Below are 10172 nucleotides of genomic sequence, written 5' to 3' on the forward strand. Positions count from 1 at the left end.
CGTGCAGACGTGCCCGCATGCGTGCGCACACACGTACACACGCACACATACTCTCTCCCCTCCCCCACGCCCACCCGTGGGGGGGGGGTCTCCTATTTGCAATGTCTTCGCCTTTTTAAATTACTTTTATTTTTTTGGCTGAGCAATGATGTGGTTCCCTGTCAGTTCACAAAGAGCCTTCTAGCCCCACCCCCCTTGTGCCACCTCTCCTTGGCAAGGCCAACCAGGGCCTGTCCCTCAGGAAGAGCGGATGGGTTCCCGGGGGTGGGGGTGGGGGGTGGTTAGTCGTCCTAAGTTGTCAGGAATGCATCACACGCTGGGGCCAACTGGTTGGGCTGTAAGAAAACCCAGCAGGCTTTGGAGCAAAAGGCCTGTAGCCACGGTGGCTACTGTGACTGCAGCGGCTAGGCTGTCCTTCATTCCCCCTGGAGCAGGAGCCGGCGGGGACCGGCGTGTGGACTCAGGCAAAGCGCCCCGGCCACCGGCCCTGCGCCCCGGGTGGAAGCTGGAGCCCGGGCCGCCGGACCTTCCCGCGCGGGGCTCCCGCGCGCCCCCGCGTGGCCGCAGACGGCACGGCTTGTGGGGCGGGGCCTGTGGGAAGAGGGGGAGAGGGGAGGGGAGGGGGACCCTGCGCCGCCCCGGACCTGGGCAGGGGCCCCACTGCCAGCACCAGAACGACTGAGCATGAGCTGGGGCTGTGGGGACACTGAGGTCTGTGGTCAAGTTGGGATTAAAGGCCCATCCGTGTCCAGCGGACTCACGCATTGAGAGCGCAGCTTCTGGAGGCTTCCTGGAAGAGGCGGGCCTGGAAGAATAAGTGCCTGTTGGCCGGGAGGGAGGGCTGGTCTGGTGGAGAAGAGGAAGCAGGGCTGCAGGGAGGGAGGGACTGGTGGGAAATGGGCTGGGCAGATAGTGGCCTGGACACTCATGTCAGGCTGTGACTGAGAAGGTCCCCCGTGGGAACTCCTGACCCTCAGCTGACCCCCACCCCGGAGGGCACTCCGGGCTGCAGGTGGGGGCGGGGCTGGGGTAGGGGATGGCTTGTGGGGGCACTTTCCTAGGCCTGGCTGGGGGGTCCTGCAGACCCAGAAGGGGGGGAGCCCGAGGGTGCCTCGGTTTCCCCTGCTCTCAAGCCTGGTGAGGAGGACTCAGGTCGCAGCGGAGGGCGGCCACGTGTGGCAGATCCTTTGGGCACTGCCTTTGGAGCGGAGAAAATGGCCTACGAGACAGCAGCCGTAGTTCCGAACCGGATTCGGCAGCTGTGACGCCAAACCCAACGGGGGAGGTTGTCTCCAGGGCTCCGAGCTCTGGGCTGGGCGCCGGCTCCGTTGTGAGGGCTGATTCTGCAGGCTTTTCCCAACCCGGCGTTTGTGACCTTGCTCTGGGGCTGGAAACTGGCCTGGTGGGCCGGACAGCGGGTTTGCTATCGCGCTTCTGGGGCAGACCTCCCTGGGACCATGAGCAGAGTCAGGTGCTCTAACCTCTCCCTTGCCCGTGAAGTCTGAGCCCCCTCTCGGCTGGAGGGCTGGGGAATCTTATAATGTCACCGTCTCGTGCTGGAAAACCCACTTCAAGGACCCGATCCCCCTGTACACAGAAAGCTAGTGATGGACACAGTGGAAAGTACTCCAGACGAGGGATTTAAAAACCGGTGCTCAGACAGAGTCCCTTTTGGTGATCTTGGACTAGCCCGCTAACTTCTCAGGCTCCAGCGTCCTGTCTGGGTAAGAGGGGGGTGGCTAAAATGATCTTTCCGGTTCCCTCCAGCTCTACCATTCAGTGGCAAGTGCTCCCCCCCCCCCCTTCTGCAGCCCCTCTGCCTTCTGGCCTCCCGCCTATCTCAGCTGCCACTGGTCCCTGTCTCTCCTCACGTCTCAGTGAGTGACTGTGGCCCTTCTGGGGCAGCCCGACCCTGAGCTGCAGACACGGCCTTCATATCTCGATTTTCTTTACCCCCAGAAACACACCTTGTAAGTCAGGCCCTTTAAAGGTATTGTGAACTCGTCCGTTTTACATCATCTGCACTCTGTCCCCAAGATGTTCTGCCTGGACCCCTGCGGGACCTTCCTAACTGGCCAAGCTCTGGCCTCCTGTGTTCTTTTAATCATTGGTGTCCAATCAGGTGTCCCCTCCCCCCACCATGTCCCTCGGCTAGGGGCTCCCTGCAGCTCCCTGCGGCCGGTGAGGCAGCTCCGGGCCCCTCTGTCCGTGGTGAGCTCATCATGGACCCCTTCCTCCAATACCAGCCTCCAAGCACAGGCCTCCCTTCTCTTCCACAAACTTGAGGAGGCAGTCTCGCCCAGGGGCTCTCACTTGCGCTCCTGGAACCCCATCCCCCGGGGCTGGGCATGGCCGCTGTCCTCCTCATTCAGGTCTCCCCCTCCCCCGTTAGATGGTCTCAGTCGTCTTGCCCACTGATGCGGTCTCTGCCTGTTGTCTGCCCTTGGCGGCCCCTAAATTACAAACTCCGGGGTGTGGGGCCCAGACTGTCTTGGCTGGGATCCCCAGACCCGGGACACCCAACAGGCTCCCACTGTGTGGTCTGGGAATGAATGAATGATTTGGCCTCTGCTTTGGCTGGAGGGCTGTGGCACCACACGGCAGAAACCAGGCAGGGCTATCGCTCAGCAAGCTGAGTCCTCTGGGTTGGCTGCTCCCCGTGTGTCCCAGGACCTGCCCCGCAAACCTAAACCCCAAGGCTTCTGAGTTCTCCCTTGTCCCGGGGCACAGCACGGACTTGCAGGAGGCCGGGTGGGGAGGAGGCTGGGAGGGTCCCAGTGTCATGGGTGGTCTGCTTGGGAAAGACCTGCTCCAGGCCTAGAGCAGGGCAGCTGGAAGGGGCTTGCAGGGTCCTGAGGACTGACTCCTCTCTGCCCGGTGAGGGGGCCCAGGTCAATGGTGGGGGCATCGGGCTGGGGCAGCAGGGAGCACGGTCCCACCCTCCCCTCCCCTCCTCTTGCCTCCCCTCCTCTCCCCTCCCTTCCCCTCCTGGGCCTCTGACCTTGAGCGGCATTATGCGACCTTGGCCAGAAGAATCGTAGCCACTGAGAGTCCCATCACCAAGGGGCACCAGCCACGTGGCATGAGGGCAAACCCTGAGGAAATTTGGAGCATCCAGTGAGTGAGGGAAGCCAGAGCATAACACTTCCCCCACTCCCCCATGGTGGCCCGGGTGCCCTCTGCACCCCTCCCCCATGAGCCCCCTGACCTCATCTCTCACCACAACCCCTCCCCTGCTGAGCAGCCCCTCCCCACCTCCAGCCAGGCCCCTGCTGGGGTCCACGATCTTGTCTGCCCCTGGGCTGGGTCAGGGTGGGGGGGGGGGTAAGGGTGTGCTGGGGGGAGGCCGATCCAGGAAGGAGGCCTCCCGTGGCCATGTGGGACAGTAGGTTATGTGGCATCAGAAGCCCGGAGGTGGGCTTCACCAGGAGGCCTGTCCTGTGGGCAAACCACCTACTTCCCTGGCCCTCAGTCTCCCCGCCCCCAACAAGGCTGCTCCCCTTCTGTGCTGCTCCCAAGATGTGCCAAGTGCGCTGCGTGGTGTCGGGTACTCTGGATGTTTCCAGAGTCTGGGGCGGGGAAGGAGAAGGCGGCCCCACACGGCTGACGGCCCTCCCTGGTCAGGGCAGGGCAGGCGCGCGCACACAGTCTGCAGGTGCCTGGGGGCAGAGCAGGTGTAGGCGGACGGCAGCACCTTACCTGAGGGGGACGTGGGCGGCACGGTGCTGAGGGGCCCGTGGCTGGTTTCCTGCAGCGTGGGCGGCACGGTGCTGAGGGGCCCGTGGCTGGTTTCCTGCAGCGTGGGCGGCACGGTGCTGAGGGGCCCGTGGCTGGTTTCCTGCAGCGTGGGCAGCAGGACGCTGAGGGACCCGTCGTTGGCCTCGGGCACGATGCCCAGCAGCTTGCACATGAGCTCGTACACGTGGACGCTCTCGAAGGGCTCCACCTCCAGGCCCCGCTTGAAGCTGGGGCCCACGGCCCGGAAGATGGTCTTCATGTCCGTGACGTTGTTGTGAAAGCCGTGTTCCCCCTTGTTGAATTGCACGCTCAGTCTCTGCCGAGGAGGGAAGGTCCTGAGTCTTTGCGGGGCTCGAAGCACACCCCCGCCCTCTCTGCCAGCCGCATCCCTGTGTCGGCAGAGGACCCCCGGAAGGCGTTCACACGTAGGGGCAGGGGAGGTTCTCTGAATTCTGAGCCCCCAAGGATCCGCGGCCCAAGAGAGAGCCTCAGCAAAGACCACGTGACAGAGGCGCCGACCCCAAGGACGCGGGGTGGCGCTGGCCGCCCGGGGCGCCCGTGCACACCAGCGCCCCCTCCCTGACTCCCCCTCCCAGCCTGCATCTGGCTTCCCCTCCAGCATCCCGTGGCTCTCAGCTGATGGCAGAGCGGGCCCCTTGCCCCCGTCCCTCCCTCCCTCCCTCCCTCTGGCCGGTCTTCCCACACTTTGACCTCCACGCATGCACACGCACGTACATGTATGTCCACGCACGCACCCGGAACGCGTACGAAGCACACGCACGGATCTTACGCACGTACACACATGTGCACGTGGACAGACGCACTCCCACCGCGTGGCGCTGGGTATGTCCCCGTGGCGGCCCGCGCCCCTCAAACTGGGGGCCGGTGAGAGAAGGAACTAGAGGGAGGCCCGGCGGCCCAGTGAGGGAGCCCGTCCCCAGCCGTGATTCTGCGGGCAGCTCACCCCGTGGATGACGTAGCCAGGGTCGCTGAACATGAGCAAGGGGGCGATCCTGGAGTTGTTGGCGTAGTGGAGGGACGAGGGGAAGGACTCCTTCTTGAAGACGTGGAGTTTGGGGTGGGCGTCCTTGAGGACCTCGTACACCTTCTCCAGCTTGCCCTCCTTGGGGAGCAGCATCCCGTTCGGCCCATAGTCCAGGAGCTCAAACTCGATGTCCTTGAAGGTGAAGTTGGGGAACTTGTGGAACTCCACCAGGTCCTGGGCCTGCTTGTGGACGGTGGTCATGCCGTGGTCGGATGTGACGATCAGGTTGAGGCTGTCCCCCAGGCCGCTGCTCCTGATGCTGTCCCGGAGGTAGCCCACGGTCCTGTCCACCTGCATCACCATGTCCTTCCTCTGCTGGGACTCGGGGCCGTACTTGTGGCCCGTGGAGTCCGGCTCCCCGAAGTAGAGCGTGACCAGGTCCAGGCCCTCCCCCGTGAACCAGGTCATCACCGTGTCGATGTTGGCTTTCCACTCCTCCTCGTTTCCGTAGTTGTGCAGAGCGCCTTCCTTCCGGCTCAGCGTCACGGCCACGTTTTGGTAGGTGACGTTCCCGCCAGGGTAGAAGAAGGAGCCGGTCTTTAGGCCCTGCCAGGGAAGGTGGCGTGGGAGCCGCGGGCCTCCTGGGGCTCGGCCCCTGCCTGCGCCCGCCCCTGTCCTCCCCTCTGCCCGCTCGCTCCGCCCTGCACCTGCTGCAGGCGTGGGCCTTTCTTTGGGGGAAGCCCTTTTACAACTCTTATCTTATGTTCCCGGGGCCGATGCCGGTTTTATAGAGGAGACAGCAGGTGCCCCGTGGACTCGGCACTAGTGCGATAATGGATATAGACATGTCCCCAGATACGCAGCGTCCTCATTGTCACTACGGCCCTAGGCCCTTGCCCCGAGGCTGAGCTGTCCGGACGGCCCTCCCCTTCTGGCCTGGAGCCCGGCCCCTCCCCGCAGGATTCTTGTCCAGGTCCTTCCCCCGCGTCCTCTGGCCTGCCCTTGCAGCCTTCAACCTGGCCACCCATCCGCCTCTCCATAAATTGATGGCTGCTTTATTTGCAGATCCATCTGGCCCCCCAACCGCGTGCCCGCGGTTGTCCGCTCCCCCTGCGCCCTTCTGTTTGGATCGAGCGCCGCGAGAGGCCAGGCTCTCAGCCCCTGCTTTCTGTGAGCGAGCCTGGCATCCGGGTAGCTCCTTCCAGAGCGGAGGGACTCCGACCTGCGTGGACACCCGGCCTAGAAGGTGGGTGTAGGCTCCGAAGTTCATCCTGGGCTCATCTTGCAAACATCCGTTGGGCCTTGTTGACTAGAAACCACGCCTGTGGTGGGGCCAGGAGGCTCCCAGGACGTTGCAGGATGGTGAGCTCCCCGAGCTCAACCCTACAACCCACCTCCTACTTTGTCTTCCTCCCTCTGGAACTTAGCCGCCCAGCCCTGAGAGGAGTCGGGAAGGGGAAAGGCATCAGGCTGTTTCATTGTTATGTGCCTTTTGGTCGAGTGACATTATTTTTCCCGCGGGGACCCCTCTGCCACTGCCAGGGGTCCAGGGGTGCAGTATTCCCCCCCCCGGCGGGAGGACGGAGCCGCCCTGCTCGGTCCCAGGGCTCCAGGGAGGACTGGGCAGGGCGGTACCCACCGCCCCCAAGGCCCCTCTATGCCGGGAGCCCAGGACTCCAGGGCGGGGAGCGGGCCAGCGTGGGTCTCCAAAGGTCTTTCTGGGCCTGGTCCTTCCTTCCCCTCTCTCCCGACTGCCGTCCGTTGGGGCATTACCTGCCTCTGGGCTGTGATCCAGATGGGTAAGCTGCCATTGTCCCACCACATCTGGACGCCCAGCGTGGCGTGGTAGGGCAGCTTCACCTTGCTGGTGGTGTTGTAGTACATGTTGTGAACCACGCCGTGGTTCTCGATGTATTTGCCTGTGGGGAGGAGGCAGCAGAGGGGAGGTGGGAGGTGGGCGGGCTTTCTCACGTGCCGCCCCCCAGGAGCCCCGGTTTGGGGTCCCAGGCACATCCTCCCCAACCCAGAGGTTCTATCCGCGGTGCCGGTGACGTTTCCTGCAGCTCAGTGTGCACACAGCGCAGCCCCACCCGCGCGGGGACGTCATTCGTAGCCTCTGGGTCTTGGCAAAGCCCGGGAGGGACCCAGATGGCTCTCAGGAGGGAACTAATTAATCAGTCACGGCCCGGTCATAACACAGAACCCCGGGCAGAAATTTAAATGAACTCCCAGCGGAGCTCTATCCACGAGGTATTTTCTAAAGTTCACTTTCTGCACGGGACACACGCGCACGTGCGCTCAGAAGGCACAAGAGGAGGGACGATGAAGAGTGTGCCCCCTTCCCCCGCACCCCCGTCCGCGATCTACTGAGGACTCAGGTGACGTGCAGGGGTTTGCAGTGGGAGCCGTGGTCACAGAATGCTGGCACCAGGATGAACCATCCGTAAGGAAGGGGGTCCCCCCTCCAAGGTCACGTCCCCCCAGAGCCTCAGCGTGTCACCTTGCTTGGGGATGGGGTCTTTGCAGATGCGACTAGTGAGGTCAAGATGAGGGCAGTCTGGGTCAGGGTGGGCCCTGAGTCTATGGGCAAGCATCCTCACGAGATGAGGGGAGGCACAGGCGGGAGGGGCGGCTGGGGCTGGACCGACGGGCAGGAAGCGGGGAGCGGCAGGAAGGGCCCCCTGAGTCTCCCTGCTGACACCTGAATTCTAGACTGCCAGCCTAAATAGGGCGACGGTGGGTTCGAGGGGACCTCGGGGGCGGGGACAGCAGGGAGCCTCAGGCTCATCTCTCCTGCCTGCCTGTCTGAAACCCAGCCACACTCACCACCTCCAGAAGCCCTCCCAGGTCGCCACCTTGGTTGGGGGTCACTGTTTAAAACGAGACGGCTGGGGAGTTTTGTGCCTTGTCTCGGTTGTCACCGGCCGTGCTGTGTCTCCCCAGTGACAGCATCCCCTCCTGGGGGTCCCCTTTGTCCCTGTGCGGCCCCCTGGGGGGACAGGGCTCTGTGCATACACTGGGTGCCTTCTGTTGGTTCCCCCTGGTTGCTCAGCCCCCTCCCCAGCCCCGGGCCCCACCTGAGGCCAACGCTCACCAGTGACCAGGGTGAAGTGGCAGGGGCTGGTCATGGTGACGAAGGCCGGGGTCATGTAGCGTGCTTTCACCCCGTCGAGTGCCATGGCGTCCAGGTTGGGGGTGGGTACGTCCTGGTCGTAGTCCCAGCGGAAGCCGTCAAAGGACACCAGCAGCAGCTTATTCCGGGAGACCTTCCTGCCGACAGGAGCCCCTGTCCCCGGAGCCAGGAGGGTGGCCAGGGCCACGGCCAGGAGGACAGCCGAGCGTCCCATGATGGGTTTTTCAGACAGGAAAGCCTCCGGGCTCGTTCCTGCTGAGGAGCAGAGCAAAGTCCCAGGGTCAGCCGGGCCCATCTATCCTGTGCCTCTTTGAACACAAGACCGTGCACATACCTGCGTCTCGGAAAGCGGCCCTGGTCACCGCACCTGCCACCCGGGCCCAGCCCTCACACGGCATCCGCTTTTATGGCCAGCACAGCTCCTGGGCTGGGTGCTCCTCCCACCTCGTGCCCGTGTGTCCTCACAGGGAGGATGGGGACCGGTCCCGAAGGCCTGGATTGCAGAGGGGGCCACTCCCTCCAGAAGGCCTGTGTCCCCACTCCACCTCTCCTAGGCGCTCTCGGCCCCGGTGCCCTGCTCGCCCTGACCCCAGAGCACTCGCAAGAGGGGGCTCCCTCGTTACCTGTGCTCACGGGGGTGGGTGCACGCGGGAGAGGGACCCCTGAGTTCAGTGTGCAGCCCCCTTCTCTGTCCCTGTTTCTGTCTCTGTCTCTCTCTCTCTCCCTCTCTCCGTACCTACGAAGCACGTTCTATGAGCCGGGCACGGTTCTCCGTTCTGCGGACACAGAGTGAAGGAGACAGACCTGTTCCTGGCTCCTCTCATTCTGGTTGGGGACACACAAAAGACAATGACTGGGCAGGTAGACCAGTAAAATAGTGAGGTTCTCGGAAAGAAAGCAGGCAGGAGGGTGAGACGGAGCCCATGGCTGGGGAGGGGCAGCAGAACAGGTGGCCGGCCAGGGCCGCACCAGAGGGTGGCGTGGGTAGGAGCCAGGGGCAGGTCAGAGGGCGGCGTGGTGGGGCCTGGGGCCTGGCGGGCTGTGGTGGTACCGAGTCGGGCATTCTTGTGCAGGTCAGGGCGAAGCCAAGGGAAGGACAAAACTGATCTAATTTTTTTTTTTTTTTTAATTTTTGAGAGCCAGAGAGAGACGGAGCACAAGCGGGGGAGGGGCAGAGAGAGAGAGGGAGACACAGGATCCAGAGCGGGCTCCAGGCTCCGAGCTGTCAGCACAGAGCCCGCGACGTGGGGCTCGAACCCACGAACGGCGAGATCGTGACCCGAGCCGAAGTCGGGCGCCCAACCGACTGAGCCCCCTCCCAGGTGCCCCTGACCTGATGTTTTTTAAAGAAACAAGGTGTTCCCCCTGCAGGAGGGTAGGCCTGAGGGGCGGGGAGGGGGGGCTGGGATCCGTGCAGGGAGGTGCCTGCCAGTGTCTGGGCAGGAGGGGGTGGTGGCCCGGACCAGGGCAGCTGCTGTGGCGGTGACGGGTGCCAGGGGAGTACGGAGGCCTTGCTGGCTGACTGCACGTGGGGGAGATGGCGGGTGGAGGGAAACCGGCATTCCATTTCAGCCACCCCGTGTTGGGGGTGCCCGCGGGCAGCCCGAGTGGAGGTGTCCGGTGGGTAGTACGTCCTGATTTAAATTTTCTTCACCTACAAACCTGTCAACAGCAGGCCTGACTTATGACGGCTGCAGCAAGATGTTCTCGCCAAGCGATGCCCAGGTCACCACCACAGAGGCCATCGGAGCCTCCTCCGCGGTGCGGCCCAGGGACCACGGGGGCAGATACCAGGACCCTCCCCCGCTCCCCGAACCCTACTGAAACACACCCTGGGGAGGAATCCCCCCACAGCAACCGGCCTTGGAGGTTCTCCCATCTGCCGGAGTCTGGGAATCCCGGACAGGCGCACCGCACGAACTCCTACAACCAGCGCCGACGGGCGGCCTGCCAAGTGGTGGGCCAGGCCAGAGCAGGTGCAGGGAGTGTGGCGCGGGGCCCCAGCTCCAGGGATGGAGGCGGCAGCTGTGTGTGAGTGGGTGCAGGTGCCCTGGGAGAGAACAGCGGGGCCTCATTTACACCCGTGTGGGGTCAGGCCCAGGAGGGCTGCTCTGTGGGTCTGACATCCAGGCCGCAGAGTGGGCAGGAAAGCCTGCCTTCCAGGTGGGGGGCAGGCGTGCAGGGGAAGAAGTGCCGGGGCTCCCAAGGGCGGAGAGGGGGAGGAGGGGCGAGGTCGGGCTGGAGGCTGGAGGGGCAGGCCACGGAGGAGCCCGGGTTTTGGGGTAGCTGTCTCTCAACGTTCTGTTCTTCCAGACC

The 10172-nt window shown here is 64.0% G+C and overlaps 1 protein-coding gene across 1 annotated transcript; it reads right to left on the reverse strand.

Moving 5' to 3' along the window:
- Positions 1 to 416: 416 nt before the first annotated feature.
- On the reverse strand, positions 417 to 8070 carry ENPP7 (ectonucleotide pyrophosphatase/phosphodiesterase 7). Its single transcript, XM_049638127.1, has 6 exons — positions 7818 to 8070; positions 6497 to 6642; positions 4703 to 5329; positions 3700 to 4054; positions 762 to 846; positions 417 to 591 (listed from the first exon to the last, which is right to left on the reverse strand). The coding sequence occupies exons 1-6, from the start codon at positions 8068 to 8070 to the stop codon at positions 417 to 419; spliced, it is 1641 nt and encodes a 546-aa protein (XP_049494084.1).
- Between the last annotated feature and the right edge of the window lie 2102 nt (positions 8071 to 10172).

The sequence above is a fragment of the Panthera uncia genome, chromosome E1 (genome assembly GCF_023721935.1).
Source record: "Panthera uncia isolate 11264 chromosome E1, Puncia_PCG_1.0, whole genome shotgun sequence".
NCBI classification, from domain to species: domain Eukaryota; kingdom Metazoa; phylum Chordata; class Mammalia; order Carnivora; family Felidae; genus Panthera; species Panthera uncia.

Coding starts and splice junctions, on each gene's coding strand:
- ENPP7 (XM_049638127.1), bottom strand. CDS start 8,070: ATGGGACGCTCGGCTGTCCTCCTGGCCGTGGCCCTGGCCACCCTCCTG. Junction 5,330..6,496: donor GGATCACAGCCCAGAGGCAG/GTAATGCCCCAA, acceptor CTTCCCTGGCAG/GGCCTAAAGACCGGCTCCTT. Junction 592..761: donor AGAAGCTGCGCTCTCAATGC/GTGAGTCCGCTG, acceptor CTCTTCCCACAG/GCCCCGCCCCACAAGCCGTG.